The sequence below is a fragment of the Nycticebus coucang genome, chromosome 9 (assembly GCF_027406575.1).
Source record: "Nycticebus coucang isolate mNycCou1 chromosome 9, mNycCou1.pri, whole genome shotgun sequence".
Classification (NCBI taxonomy): domain Eukaryota; kingdom Metazoa; phylum Chordata; class Mammalia; order Primates; family Lorisidae; genus Nycticebus; species Nycticebus coucang.
In genome coordinates, this window is record NC_069788.1 from 67,926,178 (window position 1) to 67,953,556 (window position 27,379).

At 38.7% G+C, this 27,379-nt stretch overlaps 1 protein-coding gene and 1 long non-coding RNA gene across 2 annotated transcripts in view; one reads left to right on the forward strand and one right to left on the reverse strand.

The window, feature by feature from the left end:
• Window positions 1–26,654, reverse strand: part of TMEM170B (transmembrane protein 170B) — a 39,339-nt gene extending 12,685 nt beyond the window's left edge. Inside the window, exons 1-2 of the mRNA XM_053603322.1 lie at window positions 25,942–26,654; window positions 5,342–5,512 (exon numbers count right to left, since the gene is read on the reverse strand). Of these exons, the coding sequence (XP_053459297.1) occupies window positions 5,342–5,512; window positions 25,942–26,038 (268 nt within the window). The 5' untranslated portion in view covers window positions 26,039–26,654. The remainder of the gene's footprint in view (window positions 1–5,341; window positions 5,513–25,941) is intronic.
• Window positions 26,655–26,952: 298 nt separating this feature from the next.
• LOC128594868 (uncharacterized) overlaps window positions 26,953–27,379 on the forward strand; it is a 33,392-nt gene continuing 32,965 nt past the window's right edge. Inside the window, exon 1 of the long non-coding RNA XR_008382646.1 lies at window positions 26,953–27,110. This is a non-coding gene — a long non-coding RNA (uncharacterized LOC128594868). The remainder of the gene's footprint in view (window positions 27,111–27,379) is intronic.

The following is a 27,379-nucleotide window of genomic DNA, read 5'->3' on the forward strand; positions in this document are numbered from 1 at the left end:
AGAATGGGTCAGAGTCATCAGTGGACAGAAAATGTCAAAAAAACAGCAACATAAAGTGCCTGCAGCAAAGTAAACCAATGGAAAGCAATGTAATTTGCTCTGCATGCTTCCTAACAGAAAGCAAATAATAAAGGGATGGGAAGAATTCATTTTAATAGCATGTTGATTCTATCAGTTTGCATAGTTAGATCAGGTTGGCAAACTACAATTCACACACCAAATCTGGCCCACCCACCTGTTTCTGTACAGCATATGGGCTAAGAATGATTTTTACATTTTTATATAATTTTTAAAAATCAAGAATATTTTGTGATACATAAAAATTAAATAAAATTCAAATTTTAGCCTCCATAAATGTTTTACTGGAATAAAGGTGTGCTCAGTTTTGATACTAAACTATCTTTACATTCCAAGACAATATTCATAAGGTAAATGAGCCTGTTTTCCTGTTGTAGTGGTCTTTATCTTGTTTAGTTACAGGATTACTTTGGCCTCAGCAAATAAGCTGTGTACAGCTATTATTCTATTTTCTTCAATAATTTTGATAAAATAGTAGTACTAATTATCCTCTGAAAATTTTGAAGAACTCACTAAACCCCATTTGGACCTAGAAATTTTGGGAAGAAGGCAGCTTTTAATATCTCAAGTGTTTAAAAATAATTATCCTATTCACATTTCCTTATTTTTTCTTATTTCTTATGAAATTTTGATATTTCATATTTAGGAATATACAGTTTTTAAAACTTTTATTTTTGTAATTCTTTATTTTATTTTTATTATTTTAAAATTATTTACTGTAGTATGTTCTACATTCCACTTTTCTGCCTTAACTCTTTTTTCTTTGTCAGTACACTATTCATCTTATCTCTCTTTTTTTGTCACTCTTTTAAAAACATAATGTACAAAACTTTGTATTTCTCCATAATCAATAAAACTAACAGTATAATCAAAAAAGATACCCACGCACTACAGTCATTAAGTACACAAGTGTTTGGGAATTAATCAAAAACATATAAACTTTCTATTGAAAAAAAGTCTTTTAACTAAAAAAAAAAAAAGACAAAGAAGATGATCTCTATTAATAAATATTCTTGCATGATGCAATTTAAAATGCCAATTCTTTCCAAATTAACCTCTACATTTAATTACAAGCTAATGAAAATTATTCTCACACTTCTTGAGATATTCAGTAGACATATTCTCAAATTTATATGAAAGAATAAAGGTCCATGAATGGCTACTTTTCTGATAAAGAAAAGTAAAAAGAGAGACCTATTCCTAACAATAGACATACTACAAAACCATAAGGATAAAAAAAATGTGGCCACGCTGCAAAAAAATGAAAAAAAGACCAATGAATCAGAATAGAGGTTAGAGACAGATCCCAGTACCTTGAGAATACACAGAAAGGTGATACTACGAATTATGAGAAAATAATGGATTTTTTAGTGGATGGTAGCATAAAAATCGACTTAGTATGTGGGAAAGGAAACAAACACTTGGAATCCGGTCTAACAGCAACAACACAAGCAGACTCTATACCAGGGAGTAAATTGTGGCCTGAACACCAGGTGCCCGTCTATAAAAATAGTTTTATGGAAACAAGCCATGCCCATGCCTTTACTATGTCTAGGGCTGCTTCTGCACTACACCAGGATAAATGAACAGTGTGACAATGAGCACCAGCCTGCCAAGTCTGAAATATGTAGCTTTTAAGAAAATGTTTTCTGGCTCCTATACAAGAAATGAAGATCTTAATAAAAAAGGTAAAACTAAAAAGAAAATGTATCAGAACATATTTTGTGTTTGGTATGGGGGAAGAACATCTTTTTTTTTTTTTTTTTTTTTGTAGAGACAGAGTCTCACTGTACCGCCCTCGGGTAGAGTGCCGTGGCGTCACACGGCTCACAGCAACCTCTAACTCTTGGGCTTACGCGATTCTCTTGCCTCAGCCTCCCGAGCAGCTGGGACTACAGGCGCCCGCCACAACGCCCGGCTATTTTTTGGTTGCAGTTTGGCCGGGGCTGGGTTTGAACCCGCCACCCTCAGCATATGGGGCTGGCGCCCTACTCACTGAGCCACGGGCGCCGCCCATGGGGGGAAGAACATCTTAAAAATAAAACAAAACCCTTAATTATAAACCATAAGGCAAAAAACTCTTTAAAGCTGATAATATTGAAATTAAGAACTTTTGCTCAATAAATGACATCATGGACAAAGGGAACTGATAGAAGATTGAGAGAAATTATTTGCAAAGTCTAAAACCAACAAGAAACGAATATCTCTAATATATAAAGAAAAACTTGTGATTTAACAAAAAGGAAACAAAAATACCAAAAGAAAAGCACAAAATTTAAAGATGCAATCTTCAGAAAAGAAAACCTAAATATACAGTAAACACAGGAAGGGCTGCTCAAACACATTAGTGATCAGAGAACTGCAACTTTTTTTTTTTTTTTTTTTTTTGAGACAGAGTCTCACTATGTCGCCCTGGGTAGAGCCCTGTGGCGTCACAGTTCACAGCAACCTCAAACTCTTGAGCTCACGCGATTCTCTTGCCTCAGCCTCCTAAGTAGCTGGGACTACAAGGCACTTGCCACAACGCCTGGCTATTTTTTTTTCTTTGTTGCAGTTGTCATTGTTGTGTTAGCTGGCCCGGGCCAGGTTCAAACCTGCTAGTCTTGGTGTACGTGGCCGGCGTCCTACCGGGACTCAGCTACAGGTGCCACCCAAGAGAACTGCAACTTACAGTAGAAATAAGGCATCACTTTATACCTTTAGACTATTTAAAATTAAATAGCTAAAATTAGGCATTGCATATAAACTTAGTTTCTCTCATTTCTGATGTCAACTAACCATCCTAAATGAAAAATCACTCTACTTTGGAAATAAAATCTTAGAAGCAGCAAAATGTAATAGATAAGAATTCACATTCAATCAGCATCTTCTGGAATGCAGATACCCAGCAATTTGTCAGCTGAACTGAACATACAGCTATGAGTGCACTAGGATTCACAACTTGTGTTAAGAAGATAAATACAGCTAAATATTCACATTACCTAGTTTTGTTTTTTTTTCCTTTTTAATTCAAGGGTTTGCAGGTCAGAAAATCAGCCAGAAGACATTTAATAAATGTTTTCTTGCTAATCTGGACACAAACTTTTATTTGGAACTGTGTTTGACATATTTTTAAGAATTTTAAAATCTGCCTCAAATAAATAAAATAAATAAATACATAAAATACAGCCCTGTGGTTTCTAAAATCTTTGGTTTATTTTATTCTTGACTGAATTGAAGTACATATATATACATTATTAGAGATAAACGGAAGTAGAATTATATTTCTCATGTTCTCTTTTAACATATTAACTGCCATGTGAGTTGTATTTAACTCACACTAGTTTTGAGCCTGGGGCCTGTAGAAGCACATGCAACTTATATACCTCTTGACCTATTTTGACCTAATAATACATTGCGGTCCCAAGGAAAAATAATTTTTTTCTAGCATGGCAGTCAATGTGTTTAAGTTCTACAATAGTGTATGCTACTCAATATATGTTACACATACTACTTAACAACTTCTAAACAAGTTGGTCCTTCTTCCTTCCTCCTCTGTTCAGAGTTCTACAACTACAACAGTGGCCCACATCAAAAATGCTGGCAGCCCCCTTCATCTCTCTTTTTTTGCCACCATGGTGAACAGCTAATTTAGATTTATTGAGCTTTGCCATAGTTCTTACTTCAATTTCTCCTTTCCTAACCCACAGCCATTACTCCATATTAGATTCTGGTCTCAAGATTAGTAATGTAATTCTCCCTCCCCCACGCTGCCCCTCCCTTCCTTCCTCTCTCACTTCATCCATTTATCCAACCAGTATTTTTTGAGATCTAGCATGTTCCAGGCACTGTTTTACCGTTGGGGATACATCAGTGATGAAGACACACAAGTCCCTGTTCTTTCAGAGTTTTCTCTTTATATTCTATATTCAACTATAAAATAAAATTTCCCATTGAACTGTTTTGCCCCTTGCCACTCCATTTAAAAACATCCACTTAATTTCTATGTCCAAACTTTCCAGATAGCTTTGCAAGACCCTCCATCCTATCTTTCCAGCTGAATCTGCTACTACCCACACTATGCTTCCACTAAACCTGGGTACCTCTTTAAAAATACACCTATGACAAAATGGGTAAGGTACAATATGACAAAGCTGTGGGTTACATGCAGAAACAACGAAAGCAACTATAAAAACAGACAAAAAACAAGTAATAATTGAAGGATAAGAAAATAGACTCCTCCCCACTTCCCGTAATTATTTTAGGATTATCTTACTAATGCCATAGGACATACCCAGAGACATGAGAACTGGGCTTTTCCTCTCAAGACAAGGATGTCAATCACTCTAGAAAAGCTGAGGGAGAGAGGCCTCTGAACTGTAAAGATAAGGTCTTCTTATCTCAGAGACCAGAACCAATTAGAAAGAAGTTCACAAGAGTCCTGCAACAAATCCAGTGGTAGCAGTGAGCTGCCCCGACTTGCAGGAGAAGACCAGAAGTGAAGGGCAATATGAGCTGCTAGGATTCATTAGCAGGGAAACAATCAACAGCAGCACGGAGAAGCAGCCAGTGTCTGACAAAACCGCATTACGGAAGCAGCTGTGGCATTCTCCAGTTTCAACAGGATACATCAAAGTTCTGCTCATCTAGAAGGAGCAGAAACCATAACTAACTCTTTCAAGCCAAGGCTGGATGTGAGGTCCAAGCACAGTGTTGAGAGGAGAAAGCCACAGGAAACGAACCTGAGGATTTGCAGGAAAACACTCTTGAGTCAGCACAGCAGAAACTTGCAAACCACCAGAGAATATGGTAAAGTGGCTAATTCTTATTGGGCCAGGGGAGGTTTGTGTCATGACAATTGGTGCACAAGAAGAAAGCGCAATGTTATTTTGTAGTCACAGGAAAATGACATCAAGTATATAGGGCTATATTTTCACTTTTTTTAGTGACAACTGTCACTGCCATATTTTTGCACCTTTCTTTCTTACCAGATAGTGAGCAACTTCAAATCAGTAACTACAATCAACACAAATTTTCCCATTAAAACTGTTTTTTCTATTGCCACAAAACTGTGCAAAGTAAGTGTTCACACCGTAGAAGTACCAACTATTTACTCAGTGAATATATGGAATTCATCTTTACCTTCTAAATCTAGGTGGAGTGTGTAAAAGGTTGAAAAATATTCCACACAAAAAGTAACATTAATGCTACATTTACAATAAGAACACAGTTACCAAAATATTAAATGCACATAAAATTATGCCTTAAAACACAATCAACTTACTGGTAATCATGGCTCCGGTTACAGAAGCCAGAAACCCCATGCTGACTGCAATGACAGAGATGATTCTTCCCTGCCTATGCCGCTGCAGCATCACAAACATCAGTACACCTGCGGCACCGTGGACGAACAGGGAGGAGAAGAGAGCCCAGAGGAAGATCCAGTACCACATCTCTGAAAGGAGAACACAAGTGTTAATCATTCTGCTGAAATGCAGCTTAGAAAATCTAGTTGCAGTGAACACCTACGGTTTGGGGGAATGCTAAATGAGATAACATATATACACAAATGCCTGGCACTGTACCTGACACACAGTAAGAATAAATTGCGATAATTGTCACCAGGCATAGTGACTCATGCCTGTAATCCTAGCATTCTGGAAGGCCAGAGGGGCTGATTAGGAAGGATCCTTTGAGCTCAGGAGTTTGAGACCAACCTGAGTTGAGAGGGAGACCCTGAGAGTGAGACCCTGTCTCTACTAAAAACAGAAAAATTAGCTGGGCATGGTGATGGGCATCGCTAGTCCAGCGACTAGGAAGACTTAGGCAGGAGGATTGCTGGAACCCAGCAATTTGAGGTTGCTGTGAGTTAGGCTGACACCATGGCATTCTAGCATGGAGCAATAGAGTGAGACTGTCTCAAAAAAAAAAAAAAATCAGTATCACTAATGCTTTTAGTGAAGGGAGATAATTCCTTCCATGATTTGTAAAATGTTAAAGCTATTCTCTAATTTTCTCTAAATTTCCCTGTTATATAGCTGTAATTCATCAATTTTATAATAACCCCTAATATATTTATAAACATCTTAGAATATATAAAAGTTAATTAATTGCTGTTTGAGACATAATTTTTCTATTTTATACACTAAATAGTGTTAAGATATTTTTTAAAACTACCTTTTAGTTCAAATCATTCCAGTAATCAGTCAATGGTTTTACCTTCATGACTTTAAGAATGTCAAGAAATTCCCCCTGTGGCTCTCAATTTTCTATACTAAAGAATCATTCAGTGTTTATTTTTTAGTTCTCTGCCTCTAGTTATGCTACTACTCCTTAACCAGAACTTTTCAAGTACGGTTATTCTTTCTTCAATGTGTCCTCAATCAATAGTCCACTGACATCTCAGTTTAGAGAAGGGACGAAAACACCTTTCGTTCTGTCTTCCACTCCTTACCTTTCCTGCTGGCTACCCTCCTGACTCCTATTCAAGCCATACAGTTCCCACAGATGTCCTTGAATTAACCCCATCTCCCCGACCATATTTGTGGTGAGGTACAGGATTTCTGAAGCCATTTCATCATCACACAATGTAAGCCACAATACAAGAAGAAATTAAACTAGATCTATCATAGACTAGAGACAACCAAGTCCCCTGCCAGTGTTTTCTAAGGCCCTCGCATATCACTATCCTTTGAGTCAATGTAGCATCCTAGTTTCCTTGTAATAAAATTCTCCTTTTCATTTCACTAGTTCAGGTAAGGGTCCTGTTACTTATCCTTGAAAAAGCTGACTCTAAAACCTTGCCCCAGCCAAAAACTGCAAAAAAAAAAAAAAAAAGAAAAGAAAAGAAAAAGAAAAAGCTGACTCTACAATGTTTAGACCTTGCAAATCCCCCTTGATGTGCAAACATTCTGCAACATGAAGTATCTGAGATTTGTGGTAGGTGCCTACTCTCTATCCAGTGTACAAGTCAATAAAATAGCCATTCAATAAAGAGAATAAAAATGGATGAATCAGAATCTATTTATCCAAACATGATTAAAGTATGGAAATACTCTGTTGGTGGGAATGTAAAATGGTACAACTGCTATGAAAAGTAGTATGATAGTTCCTAAAAAATTAAAAATATGATCCAATAATTCTACTTCTGGGTATAGACTCAAAAGTTATTAAAAGCAGAATCTTGAAGAGATACTGATTCACATCCATCTTCACAGCAGTATTATTCAGAATAGCCAAGAGATGGAAGTAACCCAAGTATCCATCATGGATGAAATGGATAAACAAAATATATGGTATACACACAGTGAAAAATTATTAAGTTTAGAAAAGAAAGGAAATCACATGCTACAATGATAACGGACCTCGAAGACATTACACCAACAGTGAAATAAGCCAACTGCAAAAGAACAAATGCTGCATGACTCCATCTACGCAAGATATTTAACTAGTCGAATTCACAGAAAGGAGAATGGTGGTTGCCAGGAGGTAGAGGAAGGGAGAAGGAGGAATTGTGTAATGAGGATAGAGTTTAGTTTTGCAAGATGAAAAGGATCTGGATATCTGCTGCTCAACAATGTGAATATATTTAACATTACAAAACTATATGCTTAAAAATAATAAATTTTATTGGGCGGCGCCTGTGGCTCAGTCAGTAAGGTGCCGGCCCCATATGCCGAGGGTGGCGGGTTCAAACCCGGCCCCATATGCCAAGGGTGGTGGGTTCAAACCCGGCCCCGGCCAAACTGCAACCAAAAAATAGCTGGGCGTTGTGGCGGGCACCTGTAGTCCCAGCTACTCGGGAGGCTGAGGCAAGAGAATCGCTTAAGCCCAGGAGTTGGAGGTTGCTGTGAGCTGTGTGATGCCAGGGCACTCTACCTAGGGCCATAAAGTGAGACTCTGTCTCTACAAAAAAAAAATAAATAAATAAAATAAATAAATAAATTTTATATTTTGTGGTATGAGAGGAAATATATTTGGTCTTTGTCCTTGATTCCTGGCACGGAACTCCCAACATCCTTTGAATTTCGTGAGTGACAGAAAGGTCTTTTTTAATTCATAATAAGCCTCTTTTGATCATACCAGAGTTTATGGGGCCCCTACATAGTCTCAGAATGGAGCTTTTCACCAGAAAGATGAAGTGATGACAGGGCTAGAACTTTCAACCTCATCCACTGACCTCTAGGAAGGCTGGGGATGGGGGGCAGCTGGAAAGTAAGATCAAGCTCTGTATAAACTCTTGAATTACTACCTTTGATGAATCTCTGGGTTTCTGAACAGGGGAGGTGCTGCAAGGGTGATACACTTGGAGAGGACGTGGCAGCTCTGAGACCCTATTCTACCCCCCACAACTCCCCCCCACCCCCCGTCCCATGCATCTCTTCCATCTGGCTGTTAATGAGTTGTAACCTTTATAATCAAACAGTAAACATAAGCAATGCATTTCTTTGAGTTCTGTCAGGCAGTCTAGTAAGTTATGGAACCTCAGGTGGGGGCTGTGGAAACCCTGGACTTAGTGAGAAACACAGAAAGCTCAGACTTTCTATTGGTGTCTGAAGTGGGAGTGGCTTGTGAGCCTGAGCCCTCAACTTGTGGGATCAAATGTAACAACAGGTAAATAATGTTTAAATTGAATTTTATTGTATGATACCAAGTTAGTATTCTAGAAAATTGCTTGGTATTGGAAAAACCCCAAATCTAGTCATAGAAGTGATCTGCGTGAGAAGAGAGTAAACAGTTTGTTTTCTCAGATATATTTGCTACTACATTTAAAATAAAATGAAAAATTAAAGTATGAATATACATTTAAAATACTTTAAGTAAAGACCATAAATGACAAGAATTAAAAAAAACAACAACACTTAAAAAGGGAAGTATGGTACAGTTATAAAAAGAGCCATATGAAGGGTCTTTGTGGAAGTGGAACTGTTCTGTATTCTGACTGTGGTGATAAGGATATATATGTATATACACACACACACATATATATATAAAATAAAACTGTATAAAAGTAAATACAGACACAAACAAAAGAGTACAAGTATACAAGTAATAGTGGTGAAATCTGAAGAAGGCTGGTAGATTATAACAATATCAATATTTTATAGTTGTGATATATATATTACCCTGTGATTTTTCAAGATGTTCCCACTGGGTAAAGTGGATAAAAGGTGCATAAGCTCTCTATGTATTAGTTTTACAATTGTTCATGAATATAATGTTATCTTAAAATAAAATGTTTAATTTTTTTTAAAGGGGGGATATATAGAAAACCGATTTTTAAAAAAAAACAACTTTATCCTGCCAAATTCTTAAGACTTGGCACATAAAATGAACTCAGACAATTTGAAATCATTTCAAGGAAAAGACATCTGATACATTCTACGATGTGTGTTAAAATATTCACACTTGCTTTTCAATGTCATAAGGTAGATGCTGGTGATTAAGGAAAAGTAGACAAAAGCTTGCCTTTTAGAGGTTCTTCTCTTCCAGCTTTCAGGAAACGAGTATTTTCACATTGCCACTCCCAAGCAAATGGCTTCAATTTATAATAAATAAAGATTATTTTTTTAAAGTTTAACTTGCTCAGAAGATATCTGTATATTCAAAATATAATTTTCCAAAGTGAACTTAATCAAATGAGAATATAAAGGAGTAGTAACATGGAAGGTGTGTATTTTCAAGGGAGCTCTTTTTACAGCTTACTCTGAGACAAGGCAGGCCCTGCAACGGCCATATGCTTCTTCAGCAAGAGAAGTCAACAATCTGCCTTGCTCCCAGGCACACATACAGAAGCTCTTATCACATCTACCCCTCAAAAAGTACTTTTCTTTGGTAGTTCTTGGAATATAATTAGAGGAAATAATTTCTTGACTCTATTTTTACACTATGAACAAGAGATTATCTGATATTATAGAAAGTAGTACTGTTTGCCTACTGAATACTGACTTCAACAATAGATTTACCTAATATAAGGGAAAATAAATTTTAAGTTTAATCTTTTATAAAGCCCCAAGATATCAAAACAACCACACAACTAAAATACAGGATGTTCCAAAAGTCTCCATACATAGGAAAAATTGTGTAACAACAGATATCTTGGAAGGTGTTCACCGTGAGTGGGAGAGAAGACTTGGTGTGTGTAGAAAGAGGTGGCCAACACTTAAGAGTATTTTGTAAATGTTTTATACAAACTTTTTTTTTTGTAAATAAAGATACATTTAGCTACAATTTCCTTTTTCCCTATGTATGGTGACTTTTGGGACACCCTATGGAATGCCAAGCGGTGTTCTAACAACGAGTCCAGGATTATGCCTTCAGCAGACTGAACATTAACAAAATACTCCAAATTCAAATTTACTTTTATGTTTCTTTCTCTTTTTTAAAAATCATACCACTTACCCTGGGAAAAAAATGACATCTGCTGAGAATATTTACTGTTTCGTTAGTTTTCGTGGTAGTACTATTATTTTAAACAACCTGACAGACCAAAGTAACCTTGTGAGTGAACAGGCCTCTGAAGACTTTGAGCCACTCTGGATAAGCAAGTCTGTCTAAATTCCCAACTACTACTGGCAAACACATGAAACCTACAGCATTAGTTCAAGTGAAAAGAATAGCAGAAACATAAGAACTAGACAAAAACAGATGCCCACAGCAACCTCCAACTCCTGGGCTTAGGCGATTCTCTTGCCCCAGCCTCCCAAGCAGCTGAGACTATAGGCGCCCGCCACAACACCTGGGTGTTTTTTTGTTACAGTTTGGCCGGGCAAGGCATGAACCTACCACCCTCAGTATATGGGGCCAGCGCCCCACCTACTGAGCCACAGGCACTGCCCATACAATTTTATCAAATCTCTAAAATAATGAGAGACTAAAATAATGCAATAGAGATGGAAATTTCTACTCTAGGAAATCCTATCCTCTGAAAACATCGCACACACAACAGCCCCAAGACAAAAATAGAACAGCTCTCATCATGAGCCTAGCAGCTAGTAACAAGCAACAGTGGTCTACCTGGGGGAAGGCAAGTGTGTGGAGAGAGAGCCCTTGGGTGGCACAGGCACACAGAGATGGATAAAAGCTGGAAGTGAAGCACTGACACTGAGAATAGCACTGCAGCACCCAGCTCCCACCCTAACCACAAGGCACCAACAGCAACCTCTAGAGAATGTGAAGCATGTGGGGCACTGAAGACAGCTGCAGCAACAATAAACTCAAATTCAGCTCAACTGCTCAGTACGTTCATCAGCTTTCATACCACTGGTCTAAGAGAGAAGGAGCAGTCCATTTTCAGGCATAAATACTATGTACCTCGGTCTCTCTCTATATATATCTTCTATATACTAAGCATTGCATTTGATAAAAAAAAAATTATCAATTAGTTTTGAGTATAAGACATACTCAAAAGCATGAAAAACTACCCATTGTTGAGAGAGAAAACAATTAACATAAGCAGACACAGAGATGGCCTAGATTGTATAGCTATCAGACAGGGACTTTAAAATAATTATCATTAATACGTTGAATAACCTCTAATAGAAAAGGTAAACAACACACATGAACAGACAGGGAATTTCAGAAAACAGATGACATTCTATGAAAGAATCAAATGGAAATGCTAGAAGTTTAAAACAAAGAATTCTCTTTAATGGGAACCAACAGACTTGACATAGCTGACTGAAGAATCAGTGAACTTAAAGACTGAAACAAAAGAGGGGAAAAAAGCAGAGGGAAAAAGCAGCTGAAAAGACCATTCAAGAGTTATGAAGGGGCGGCACCTGGGGCTCAAGGAGTAGGGTGCCCCCACATACCAGAGGTGGTGGGTTCAAACCCAACCCTGAACAAAAACTGCAAAAAAAAAAAAAAGAGCTATGAAGGAATTTCAAATGGTTTAACATACACATATATGTATTGGAATTTCAGAAGGAGAAGAGAGAATTGACAAGAAAAGATATATAAAAATGTAATAGCTGAAAGTTTTTCAAAAATAATGGAAATCATCAAATTGTAAATCTAAGACTCCCAGAGAATCCCAAGTGAGATAAATACCCCCCAATCTTCAAGAACCAAAACCAAAACAAAACTAAACCACACATACATGCCGAGATACATCATAGTGAAATGCATGATAACCAAAGATAAAGGGAAAATATTGAGGGCAGTCAGAAGTGAAAGGCCATATTACTTATAAAGGAACAAAGAGAAAAAGTAAAGGAAACTTTTCATCAGAAATTATCAAACCAGAGACAACAGAAAGACAACTTAAAAATACTAAGAAAGAAAAAACAAACAAACCAAAAAACAAACAAACAAACAAAACCACTAAAGCCAGAAGTCTATCCAGCAGAAATTTTTGAAAAGCAAAGGTGAGGGCGGTGCCTGTGGCTCAAGGAGTAGGGTGCCGGTCCCATATGCCAGAGGTGGCGAGTTCAAACCTAGCCCTGGCCAAAATAAAAAAAAAAAAAAAAAAAGCAAAGCAAAGGTGAAATGAAGGCTTTTCTGTTGTGGGGGGGGGGGGGGGCGGGGAGGAATAAACCTGCTAGGAAAATCAACTGCCAGAAAAGGTGTACTATAAAACATGTTAGGGGATGCTCTAATGTCAGATAGAAACTATTTTAAAAAAGAGGCGCAAAGAAGACTAAATTGAAGGTAAACAGAAAAGACATTTTTTTCTTATTGTTAATCACTCTAACACTTCAACCGGATTTAAAAATAAATTGCTGCATTTGTCCAGTTGTACCTCATTTAAGTTAAAGTTACTGTAGATATTTAATAGTTGTCTGCTTTTGCTTCTAAAAGAGAGAAAGAACACTAGTTTTCAAAGTTAATTGTGACACCTTCAAGAACTGCTTTAACATAGTGCCTCTCTTAAAACTTACAGCAATACTGTTTATTACCCACTTAAATTACCCTTTTGCTTGCTAATTATATAATTTCAAGCTGTAAATTATATACCCACAATTTAACAGTAAAAGAAAATCCTTAGAAAAACAGGTTCATAATGAAAAACAACCAGAATATTATTTGCTTTAGAGAAACTAGGTTAAAGCTATTTTAGATAATTCAAAACTTGCTCTATATTTTAGCCACAGCATTATCTTCCTAAAAGATGCCATTCAGTTTGTTCTTCCTCATAATTGATTAACTGAGTAATTAATCAATCATGATTCAGGTGATTTTTACTCACATATGAAAATATAAGGATTAAATGTCAAAATCTGAATCTATTATGAAATTGTAACAGAGTGTATTATATAATAATTTCAATGATTACCCGTATGCCCTCAAGCATCTAAAAGTATATATGTCATATTAAAAACAAATGATAGTAACAACATGTTTTCTTTGGAATCACTGACCTTCTTCCCAAGGAAGGGTAAAATTTTTTATTATACAATTTCATAATATTTTCAAAGGATAATTTATACTAAATACGTAAAACATACTTTTTACAACAATGAGCATAACTTACAATGAAACTCTCAATATAACACAATCCTAAAATTAAATCTAAATAAGGAACCAATAAATGACAGATCAGTAAATAAAAGCGCAACCAGGAAAACTTAATAAATTATGCAAAGCAAGATCACACCTTAAAAGTTATTCTGTCAGTTATCCTAAGGAAGCACTTATATTGTATTGGTATTTTTTTCCTTAAAAGATAATTTCATAACTGACAGAGATCTTTAAATATTGAATCCAGTTTCCTAAACTAAGTTTCAAGAAGGCCGAATTCACAATGGTCCCCAACCTTTTTGGCACCAGGGACTGATTTCACGGAAGACAATTTTTCTACGGATGGGGAGGCGGGGTGCCAGGATGGGACTGGAGGCAGAGGTCAGGTGCTTATGCTCTGTGTGTCCCAGTTCCTAACAGGTCAGGGACCAGTACTAGTCCAGGTCTGGGGGTTGGGACTGCAGATCTAGGGAGTCAGAGGTGTTCAGAGAACAAAGATTTCTTGGTTCTAAACCTCACCCTACCAATAAGCACATTCAAGGTCTGAAGAAACCCCACTTAAAAAGGAAAGCTGATTAAAGAAACAACTTTATATGCAAATACATGTATTTTTTTTAACTCCTAGTAAAACCTCCAAACTTTTTTTAACTCATTGAAGTTCTAGATCAGCCTTCCCTTAACATCAATATAAAAACTGTTGACATTGGGTTGTAATGATAAGGAAACCAAGGTGTCGGAAATATGTGACTTGTCTAAAAGTAAAAAAGCTAGCTAGTAAAAGTCAAGGAAAAAACTCAGTTTCTTGACTCATAAATTCAAGCATTCTATTCTTTACTTTTTATCTGTAGACAGAAATCTAGCATAACTGAAATTACCCCCTAAGGAGGAGAATGTTCCAGTAACTGTTCACTTAATGTATTTACATAAACAAACATTTTTAATGTTTAATTCCCCCATATACTTCAGATTTAAAGTAACTGAAGCATTTAGAATTTTTTTTTTTTTTTTGTAGTTTTTTTTGGCTGGGGCTGGGTTTGAACCCACCATCTCCAGCATATGGGGCCGACGCCATACTCCTTTGAGCTACAAGTGCCACCCTGCATTTAGAATTTTTAAAACACAACTGACCCTTAGCACAGTTTTGAACTGTCCAAGTTAAAAGACAGTTTTTAAAAAATTGGGTATCATGTCCTCTTCGACATAAGTCATTTATATTGAAATTTTAATGTTTTAAGCTATACTAAACATCCTAAATTAATTTTTATGATACATCACAACACAACTACAAACTGGTCCTAAAAAAAACCCAAGGTTTTTTAAACTGGGTATTCCCAATCCTTAAACTCTCAATAAAAAGATCACCTGGAGAACAGGTTAAAAATGCTGCTTCCCAGGCCCTGTTCTCAAAGACACTGACTCGACAGGCATGGACTAGGAGCCCTGGATCTGCATAACCAGCCCCATGCTGCAAGGCTTAAAAACCATGACAGATTAAAATAATTCATGGTAAAAGATGGGAAAGGAAGAACATTTTTTAATGAAAACTTAGTTTTACACTACAGATGAACACATCTTTGCTAGACAAAGACATCTAAGAGAAGCCAGTCCAGCAGGTCCTCATAGCACAATCCTGTACGCAGTTCTCCTCTTTTCGCTTTCCCCTCCTCCCATAAACAGGCCCTTTCTCCATTCTCTACCTCTTTTGTTGTTTTCAATATCTCATTGTCTGGTTCTCCCTGAATAAGCCACAAAAGAACTACTTTAACCTACAGTTCTACACCTATGGTTCCCAATACCCAGGACCAGTTAGTGGCCTGTTAGGACCTGGGCCACCCAGCAGGAGGTCAATGGCTGCCCTCAAGCAAAGCTTCATCTGTATTTACAGCTGGTGCCCATCACTCCCATTCCCACCTGAGCTCTGTCTCCCGTGGGAGCAGCAACAGCACTTGATTCTCACAGGAGCACAAACCCTACTGTAAACTGTGCAGATGAGGGATCGAGGTTGCGAACTCCTTATGAGACTCTAATGCCTGATGATCAGAGGTGGGGATGCTGGCACTGGGGAGCTGGGAAGTGGCTGGAAAAACAGATTATCATTAGCAGAGACGTCTGACTGCACAGAGACCATAAAAAACCAATTGCTTACAAACTCATATCAAAACCACTGCCCCCTACCCTCTACCCTCCAGTCCATGGAAAAATTGTCCTCCATGAAACCAGTCACTAATGCCAAAAGGTTGGGGACTGCTGCTCTAGACCACCGAGCTCCTCATGAGTAATGACTGTTATTTTCATTTTAATCAATTTTTACCAGAAACTGGCACATAACACATAATCAAGAAATGTCAAGATTAACTCTTGAAAAGCTAGAAACTGCTGTTTAATATGATTCATCTATATATCAAGACAGCCTTTTGCTTTGTGGGTCCCCACCTTCTGTTTCCCTTGCAGACACTTTATCCCCTCATCTGCTATGTTGCCCCTTTTCTTCCCTCTCAGAGCCTCATTCCTTTCTCCCCATGCCTACTTTTAAGACGGGGTTAGCCAGGCTCTAGGAATTCTGCCCACAAAGATTCCCAACCACCCCTTGGGCAGTCCCCTCCCACAGTGTGCTAGAGCTGGTCTGCATGACCCATGGAATACAGTAGATGTAATGACATACCATTCCTGAGATGAGGCTATCAAAGACTCTGCAGCTTCTGTTCTGGTTTCTCTCTGTGTGCACGTGTGTATCTCTCACACTGGGAAAAACCACGTTGTGAGTAGCCCTATGGAGAGACTTACGCCTCCTGCCAATAGCCACAGACTGTACTTGGAAGCTGACCCTCCAGCCCTAGTCAAGTCTGAAATTGCAGTCCTGGCTGACAACTTACTGAAACTCTGTAAGCCTGAGCCAGACTATATTCCTGACCATCAGAAACTGTGGAAAAATAAATGTTTCTTAGCTGAAGCTGCTAAATTTGGGGATAATGTGTTATTCAGCAAAAGATAACTAATACAAAGATCTACAAGGTAATATTCTGCACTAGAACGTAAGCTTCCTGAGAACAGTCACTATGTGCTATTTATCTTTCTATCTCTGACAGTACTATGTCTAACAGTTCTTCAAATGTTTGCTGAGTCAGATTAACAATGATTATTTTTCAAGTCAGGTTTATAAACTCTGTAAAAAGGGGCAACATAGGATCTATGCTTGTATCCTCACTTTTAAAAATGGAGTTAATAATGGTGCTTACCACATGGGACTTTTATGAGGATCAAATTATTAATACATGTAGCATTCTCAACAACGCCCGGCACACTAAAGTGTTAGAGAAATGTTAATTAATTAAAGTAAAATTTCTAAAAAGAAAATACATCACTCTCCTTCCTGACTATTCAAATTCCGGGTATGAATTTTGAATGTAAGAATTATACAATATCTCAGGTAAACTGTTGGTTAAATAATAAGATTATAAAATACATAACGGAAGTCTGAAAAAAATCTCCAAAACTGATGTAAACTCAAATACATGAGCTAGCATATCAACTGGTACTAATGGAACATGTTTCTAAGCTAATGTTAATCTGTCAATCTACATTCTTCAAAACTGTTTTTACTTTTTTAAAGTTCTACTGCAGCAAGTACATATATGCTCCTAGATTATATTCTAAGATTATATTATAACACAAGCAGCGGGACTCTAGGTCTTCTTCCTATTTGCATGAAGTGTGGTGAAAAATCTTTTTCTTTCAAGGCTTAAAATACTCATCTAAGGTCACTAGATGAGTCTAATGAGACAGAAAAAATATCCCTAGTAACTATGACTCCTCTTCATAAACTATCTTACTTTCCTGGACCTTCCTTTCAATCTCGACACAAGGCAAAGATAAATACATTTTTACTTTCATAGTCAACTATTAAAGAGTCAAAACAACACCGAAGTCGTCTCAAGACTTACTTAGAAATTGCTTTTTATTTAAGAAATGTCATCTAGACCTTGGATTTGGTATTGCCACATATGGGTACATGATCCAAAGATAATGACATAAGAATTAAGAAAGTAAAAATCTGATGACAGTCTTTAATTTTTTTTGAACTGTAACCCTTTCATTCTCAATAAGATATACAGGTAAGCCTCTTAAGAAATTAAATCTTATAAGGTATCAATCATATCGGCACTTATTAACTAGCTCTGTATCACAAAAGAATAAGGTATTTTTCACATATTTTGCAGAAAAGTAAATTTAGGCTGGCACAAATACTGAAGAGTAGCATGTGTCTCTAAGGCTACACTTACAAAACATAAATAACTCCAAGTAAACACGTGAAGTAACTTTATATACATAAACTTGCCTCCTGTAATAGTGCATTTAGAAATAGAAACTTAACCCAGTGGTAAAACAGAGTACAGAGTAACAGCGAGAGAAGCATATCTGCTTGTGAGCAGTGCTGAAGGAGCTGACTGTGCCAGTATGAATATGAACAATTACAAATATATATCCTAGATACCAACTTTCATTCCCCCCCCTTTTTTTTGCAGACACTGAATATTAAATCTAAAATGGCTTAGCAATCATAAAGAGTAAAAGTGAACTATAATAGAATTTATATGCTTTCCTAAAAACTAAATAAGCAAATGTATACACATGCACACGCACACAACAGTTCCCCCCAATCTGAGGTTCTGCTCTCTGCTTGCCCAAGGTTAACTGGTCTGAAAATTGTTGAATATAATACAATAGGACATTTTGAGAGAGAGAGACCACATTCGTATAATCTTCATTACAGTATATTGTTATAACTCTTCCATTATCAGTATCACTGTCTCCACATCTTGTCCCACTGGGAGGTCTTCAGGGGCAGTAACACGCATGGAGCTGTTATCTCCTATGATGACAATACCTTCCTCTGGAATACCTTCTGAAGGACCCACCAGACACTGTTTTATAGTTACATTTTTTTAATGAGTAGAAGGGGCATACTTTAAAATAACAATAAAAGTACAGTATGGTAAATATATAAATCAGTAACACAGTCATTTATGATCACTATCAAGTATTACGTACTAAACACAATTGTATGTGCTATACTTTCATACAACTGGCAGTGCTGTAGGTTTTCACACCAGCATCATCACTGACACACAGAATGCTGTGCTATAATGTTATGACAGCTAGTATGTCACTAGGCAATAGGAATTTTTCAGCTCCATCATGATCTTATGTCTACTCGTGACTAAAATATCATTAAGTGGTGCACGACTGAGTTTGATACTACCCATGGTTTCGGGTATCAAATAGGGATCTTGGAATGTATACCCCTGATAAAGGGTGACTACTGTGTACTGTATACACACACACAGAAAAGCCTTTTCATCTTCATTCTGGTCTGAATTCTCAGCTTCCCAGTGCTTATTGCCAATAGAAAGAGGGGAGCATCTGCCCCTACATTTGCTAACACCGACAGACCAGCTCGAAGAAGACTTTGCCTTTTCCCCAGAGACCAATTATCTCTTTCCAACACCACAACTCTGTGTTAATCCAGAAGTTTAAGGACCCTACCTTTTTTCTAAATATTCTTCTCTAAACCCTTAGCAACCAAATTTGGATCAGACACAAAGTTGGAAGCTAAAGTAGTTGAAGAAAACAAAAGTAAGGCAAAAGAATACATTTAACTGTAGATTCTTTTTAAAGTCAAAAGTTACCTATAAAACTGAAAAGTCAAATACAATATTGACTATAATTTTAGAAAGGTCATGGGAATTTAGAACATACATGGTATTCAAGGAAGAAAAACTATCTGAGAAAGAAAGGAAGCCACGTTTCATTCTACTTCAGCAAACTGAAGAAGCACATAACCTATACGTGACGTAACAGAACAATTTAGGAATGCTGGGAAATACACAGTTGGAGAAGTGACAGATACAGAAGACAATTTTGGCAACGGTTATTAAGTAACAGAGATGGGCTCTCCAAGGATTAATCTGCTCTACATGGAATTCCCACACTACTGTCTTCTAAGACAAAAAAATAAATAACTACCAGGCCCAACTCGCAAGCATTTCTAAAACTGAATATATATTAAATATGGATCGCTAATTTTTATAAAGTCAATGGCAATTTAAAATTTTAGAAAACATTATTATTCACTAACGTCTTATATTTTCTAGTATATTCTATCTGATGAACAAATTAGTTCCACTCATACATTCTCAGGCTCAGTGGGGCAAATATTTACCAGACTAATCTTAAATACTGGTGGAATATCCTATATCCAAAATGCCTGGGACCAGAAGTGTTTCAGAGTTTGAATTTTTTTAGAATGTTGGAATATTTGCATTATATTTACTAGCTGAACAGCCCTCAACCAAAAATCTGAAATCTAGGATGCTTCAAGGAGAACTTCCTTTGTGCAATTCCTTTGAGTGTCACTTTGGCACTCAAAAAATTTCAAATTTTGGAGCATTTCAGATTTTGAATTTTTAGATTAAGAATGCTCAACTTGGGCAGTGCCTGTGGCTCAAGGAGTAGGGCGCCGGTCCCATATGCCGGAGGTGGCGGGTTCAAACCCAGCCCCGGCCAAAAACCACACAAAAAAAAAAAAAAAAAAAAAAGAATGCTCAATTTATACCATAAGATTTATTGTCTTTCCAACCTGCCTGAGTTAAGAAACTATGTGGAATACAAAAAAAAAAAACCCAGAACTAAGGGTCCAGAGATGCTGCTTCCAGTCTTGCCTCTGTCATTAAATAACTGTTCGATCCCAGCCATGTCACGTCACTAAGAGAGTAGTATTTCAGTAGCCTTAGCTCTAAAATATTAAGACATTTCTAAATCTCATTACTACTTTTTAAAAATTTATCTTCGTCAAAGTAATACATACACAGGACTACTTTCTAAAAGTCAATCTCTAACATAAAAAGGTCAATCTGTTGGTGTTGGTGGTATAGCGATGTACACAGCTGCCTTCCAAATGTCAATACATTTTCCCATTTTGCCTATGGTATAAGATATAAAAAGAAGAATAACATTGTTCCTGTTTGTACATAAAAAAAAAGAGCAGATTCCCCTTTCATTTGGTATTAACCTACCAAATTCTTTACACAGACATTTCTTAAATCATATCGGTCTAACTCTAAACTATGTTCCTTTCTGTTATCTGTTTCATGTCCGAGTGTTTTATCATGATAAAAATGTCTTCTGACTTAACAGTATGTGATTTCATAATGTGAGAAGAGGTAATGACTTCTTCATTTATTACCTATCAGCTCTAAGCAAGTTACTCTTTGCTTCAATGTGTGAATCTATAAAGAAAGAACAATAACCCTCTCAATAGTATTGAAAAGATTAAATAAAATACATGAAAGCATGGTACCCAGCACAAAAAATCCTACACTCAACAAGCCTATGCTTTAAAGGTATGGACAACAGTTATCTATACAAGTTGCTTAATCACCTAATTCCTCCTCAATAGCATGTTCACTCTGAGAGATGTAGCTTAAAAAAAATTCAAAGTAGATTTTCCATTTAAAACCTGCAGCTGTTAAAAATTATTTCAAAAATTTAACTCAATAAACATGTATTTGGCATATACTAGGTACCAGGTACTACAGTGCTAGAGTATGAGAATTCAAACATGTAAAACAATGAATGTTCCAACCTCCAAAAGCCCACAATCCAGAAGAGAAAAATAAAAATTATAATGTAATTGAAATACATAACAAAAGTATATATAAAGAACAGAAGTAGCAACATGAAGCAAGAAATTAATTCTGCTTGAAGGGTGTAAAGAGGAAGCTGCTAAAGTAGCAAGGTAAAGGGAAAGAGGAGCTCTGTAGGCAAAGACTTGGGTCTAAAAGCCCATTTATGACCTGTATGATTTGAGGCAACTTAATTAACCTCTCCGATCTTTCTTGTAAATGTACTTTGAAGAGTTACTGGAAAGATCAGAAATAACATATGTAAAGCACCTAATGCATAGCAGGCTCTCAATAAATGATAGCTGTCCTGCTTTGGAAGGAGTCCTTTGCTTGCCTCTTTTTTAACAGACTAAGCTGTAAATGGCACTGTAGGTAACACCTCTTGACAAATGCTTAAAATACATGTGAGATTCCTAAAGTCAGTGGCATGAAGAAGGCCCCGAGGGAAGTGATGTGGTTCCTAACATATGGTATTACTACCCACTAACGAAGCAAGTTTCTAACGTTTCCTTCAGCATTTTTAACCTAACACAGACTTCTGCAAATTCAGACACTAGTTATTTCCTACCTGAGGTTTCCGTGCTCTTCAGTCCTACGTCAGTCCTAGTTCTGCATGTTTAGTACTTTATAAAATGTCGGGGTCCAATGAGCAAATGACAAGTATTAAGATCACACTGGGAGATAATGAAGCTGACCCTGAATTAATGACCCTGAATCAACTTAATGGGTGACTGATGGAACTGTAAGCCACTAAAATCAATAGACTCTTAAATACTTAAAAATATTGTTTAATCTGGCCAAGCAGGAAGTTACATTTACTCTAAGGCTCCCAAAGTTAACTCTCTCAAGATACCCTGTAAGAGCTAAGCCAGTCCTTAACCCATACAGACTTACCTCATTTTATTGCACTTTGCAGACACTACGACTTTTACAAGGTGAAGTCTGTGGCACCCTGCCTCAAACATGTCTATCAGTACCATTTCTCCAACAGCATGTGCTCACTTTGTGTCTATATCACTTTCAACAGTGTCAATATTATTATCATATCTATTTTGGTGATCCGTGATCGGTAATCTTGTTTAACTAATTGCTATTGTAATTGTTCTGGGGCATCATGAACCACGCCCATATAAGATGGCAAACTTTCCAATAAATGTGTATCATCTTACTGCTCCCCCAATAAGCTATTTCCCTCTCTCCTTCTCCTTGGGCCTCCCTGTTCTGTGAGAAACAATATTGAAATTAGGCTAATTAATAACCCTACAATAGCCTCTAAATGTTCAAGTGAAAGGAAGAGTCAAATGTCTCTCACTTTAATTCAAAAGCTAGAAACGATTAAGCTTGTCAAAAGCTAAAGAAGACCTGTCAAAAGCTGAAATAGGCCAAAAGCTAGATCTCTTGCACCAGTTAGCCAAGTTATAAATGCAAAGGAAAAGTTCTTGAAAGAAATTAAAAGTCCTACTCTGGTGAATACATGAATGATAAGCAGAACATCTGTCTGTACTGTCCCTATGGAGAAAGCTTGAGTGGTCTGGACAGAAAGATCAAATCAGCCACGATATTCCCTTAAACCAAAGCCTAATCCAGAGCAAGGCCCAAGTTCTCTTCAATTGTATAAAGGTTGAGAGCAATGAGGAATCTGTGAAAGAAAAGTTTAAAGCTAGCTGAGGTTGGTTCATGAGATTTAAGAAAGAAGCTGTGTCCGTGACATAAAAGTGCAAGGTGAAATAGCAAGTACTGTAGCGAAAGTGGCACCAAGTTATACAGAACTAAGCTAAGGTCATCGATGAAGGTGGCGACACTAAAAAGCAGGTATTAAATGTAGACCAAACAGCCTTACATTAGAAGATGGCATATTGGACTTTGATAGCTAGAGAGAAGTCCATGCCTGGCTTCAAAGCTTCAAAGACAGTCTGACTTTTCTTGTCAGGGGCTAAGGTAGCTGGTGACTTCAAGTTGAAGCCAATGCTCATTTACCATTCTCAAAATCCTAGGGCTGTTAAGAATTATGATAAATATAGTTTGCCTATACTTTATCAATGGAACAACAAAGCCTGGATGACAGCACAGCTGATTATGGCATGGTTTACCAAATATTTTAAGCCCACTGTTAATACCTAGTGTTGAGAAAGAAGGATTCCTTTTAAAATATTATTGTTCATTGATAAGGCACATGGTCACCCAAGAACTCTAAAGCAGACATACAAGGAAATTAATGTTTTCATGCCTCTTAACACAAAATCTATTCTGCACTCCATGAATCAAGAAGTTATTTTGACTTTCAAGTCTTATTATTTAGGAAATTCACTTTGAAAGGTTATATTTCCTCTGATGAATCTGGGCAAAATAAACTGAACACCTGGAAAAGATTCACATTCTAGATGATATTAAGAATACTCATGATTCATGGGAGGAGGTCAAAATATCAACATTAACAGGACTTTGGAAGGTGGTTTCAAACCTCATGGATGACTTTGAGGGGTTTAAGACTTCAGTGGAAGAAGTTAACTGCAGATGTGGCAAAAAAAGGGGGGGGGGGGCAAGAGAACTAGAATTAAAAATGGAACCTGAATATGTGACTGAATTGCTATAATCTCAAGACCAAACTTCAATGAAGGAGTTGTTTCTTATGGATGAGCAGGAACAGTGGTTTCTCTTTCTTTTTCTTTTCTTTTAAGATCCAGTGACAAACCGCGAGAAAGTCATTTCTTGATATGGAATTTATTCCTGGTAAAGATGATATGAACAATGTTGAAGTGACAACAAAGGATTTAAAATTTTACTTAAACTGTGCTGATAAGCTAGTAGAAGGTTTGAGAGCACTAACTCCCATTTCAAAAGAAGTTTTAAAATTTGCATTAAATGCTATCAGACAGCACTGCATGCTAGAGAAATCTTTTCCTGAAAGGAAGAGATCACTGGGCAAACTTCACTGTTATGAAATTATTATAAGAAATGGCCATAGCCTCCCCAACCTTCAGCAACCATCAAAATTGAGGCAAAATCCTCCACCAGCAACAAGATGACAACTCCTTAATGCTTAGATAATCAAAGTATTTTTTAATTAAAATATGTACATAGTTTTTAGACATAACGCTACCATACACCTAATAGCCTACAGAATAGTGTAAACATAATGCACTTTTAGATACACTGGGAAAAAAAAAATTGTGTGACTTATGGTATTGCAATATTCGCTATATTGCAGTGGTCTGGAACTGAACCATCAACATCTCAGACTGTACAAATCTATTTTCTTATGAAGTCCTTACTTTTCATTTCACTCCAATACATATAACTGATATACATGAAATATGAAACAGAGGATAAAAGCAAGCAAAGACATAAGTAAGATAAAGCAGTCTATTTCTAAATTCAACTGAATCATGAAATGGTCTTTCTGTCAATTTAGTTTTTCAGAACTATAAAAACATGTTCCTGACCTGCAACCATCATATAAAGTCAATGTGCTCCAAGTTAAACCTCAAAAGTCAATCCAGAATATACCTTAATTACATAGTTTCCACGTTCAAAGAAACCAATGTCCTTAAAGTTGTCCTTTGTGGATATAATTCCATAAAATTTTTCTCTATGAACATCTGAATTCTTTACCATACCAGACTTTATATATACGTGTGTGTGTGTGTATATATATATATATAGAGAGAGAGAGAGAGAGAGAGAGAGACATCTTGTCAATATAGATTATTTTTGTATAATATTCATTCACAGCACTCTTAATCAGTTTTTCACACAATGCATTTCTGACAAACTAATGTTCTATGGAAATTAACTGCCTTATACAGTTACAGGAATTAAATCTTGAGTATAAGCTTTTTTCCTCTGAAAATCAGGCACTGAGGAATTACCAAATTGCAATTTAATCTTTCTTGTAAATATTACTCTTCAGAGGGTATTTTTAAAATTCAGAACCCAAAGTGAAATATAAGCATTTCTACATTAAAAACCCAGAGATTAGATAAAACAAACCTAGAGGTTAGATAAAAATGTTATGTGCATTCTTCCCCACTTTTACAGTTAGAAATTGATGTTATTATCATGTAGTTTATTCTCAACTGCCTCAAAAGAATGAAGGAAATTCACATTATCAAATGTCACAGAAGCAGCAGCTTGAGACCGAAGGAAGACAGACAAAAGGAAATAGGAAGAGAAGCAGATACATAAAGCTAATACTCTCTATGCATTAGACCTTGGCCCAGCCCCTGACCCACTATAATCTACTTAGTCACTTACATCGGTAAAAAATTAAGGGTCGAAGTAAATTGATCAGTGTGAACGGGGAATTTAAGCTCTACATCTGGTTTGAGACTTGCCAGAAAGAAAAAAAGCTAAACCAGAAAAAAAAAATCTAAACAGCAAGAATCGGTGTGTGTGTGGAAGGGGGAGGGATGGAGGGTAAGGAAATAAAAGCTAACTGTGCTCAAGTCTCTGCACTAACGCTACTCCGCGTGTACTACGGAGACAGGCCCGCCGCCGGGAGCCTCCGCGTGCAGGGCAGGAGGCGGGGGTCGTAGATGCTCCCAGCGTCGGCGCCCCTGGAACACGCGTAAAGTGGGTGCGATTAACACCTTCCTCGCCGGGACCTGGGACCTGGGACCCGGCGCTCTCGAGCGGCGCGCGCGCGGGTGGGGCGGCCAGGAACCCTCCCCTGGCTCTGGAGGGAGAAAGGAGGCAAGGGGCGGCACCACATCCCGGTCCCCAGCCCGGGCGCATCAATTACCCGTGAGGTTCCTCAGCACCGTCCCGTGGGCCCAGAGGCTCAGGACCTGCTGCACCGACAGGTTGATCATGGAGTGATCTCCCCCCTCCGCCTTCATCTTCCCCGGGGGGCGCCTGCCGCCCTCTCCTCGGGCGCCTGGCGGCGGCGGCGGCTGCGGCGACGGCAACTGAGGCTGCGAGGATTGGGGGGCGGCGGCGGGTGCGCGGCTCCTCCAGGCCGCCGCCGCCGGGGGAGGATGCGGGGCGCCGGGCTGGGCGCTGCTGCTGCCACCGCCGACCGGCCTCCTTGGGGGGGCCGCTCTGCGTGTCTCCCAGGCAGCCCCCTCCCCGCCGGGGAGACATTGAGGACAGCGGACGGCGGAGGGGAGGGGGCCGGGCGCTGTCCCCGCGCGGCCCCCGAGCAAGGACTCGGGGCGGAGGAGGCCTCCGCTGCTCCCTCTCAGGGGCAGCGCCGCACCGCGGGGTCCGGACACGCTAGGAGGCCGAGGTCACGCCGGGAGGCCCGGGGTGATGGGCAGCCGGCAGGTGCAGCCCTCGACCGGGCCCAGCTCATCCCCGCCGAAGGACGTGGAGAGGCGGCACCGGCAGGAGGCTGCGGCTGTGGCCGCAGCGGCACCTGCCGCCCGCCTGCCCACCCTCGGGTCGCCGACACTCGAGGAACCGCCCCCTCCACCCGCGGCAGCCAGCGGGCCACTCGTGCGCGAGCGCGCGACTCCCCACTCCCAGCCCCTCCTCCCCCGTCCGCCCCCGTACCCCCTGCGCATGCTCACTCCTCCCCTCCCCGCGACCCGCCGCCCTCCGACAGCCGGTCGGCCCCGAGGCCCTCCTACTCCCTCACCCCCCGCGCTCCAGCTCCCTAGGCTGACGGCGCCGAGCGTCGGCCCGCAGGGGGGGCGGAAGAAAGCGCGGCTCTACGTCACTGGCGCCACCGCCGAGCCTCGCTGCTGATTGGTTGCTCTAGGAACAGCCTCCATGCCCCCCGCCCCCGAACCCCAGAGCTCATCCTGGGAGACCCCGCTCTGGGCCCGGCTGGCGTTGCTGAGTGCTCGGAGTTACCTGAGCCCGCGCTGTAGGGGTGACCCTCACCCACCGCGGGAGTTGCTAATGTCGGTGACATGGATGCTGTGATAGGTCAGATCTTTGCCTTGGAATGAAATTCTTTTGATAAAGGTATTTTGCGTATAATTTTTTCGTAAAGATGAACATATGTCTACATTTAGATTTATTAATTTGCAAGTTTTCTCCGAGAGTGAATCAAGTAACCTGAACAGGTCACTTACTTGCAGAGTCTGTGTTAAAACCGCTAAAACGATGTAGACCCGCTTTATCATTTAGGCAGACCTTCTTCCCGAAACAAGAACTTGGGCCTGCCTTGGTTCCAGGACATGAAGGCTCGGTCTAATCACCAGCACCATTGCTGGCTCTTTTTTTCCTTATAA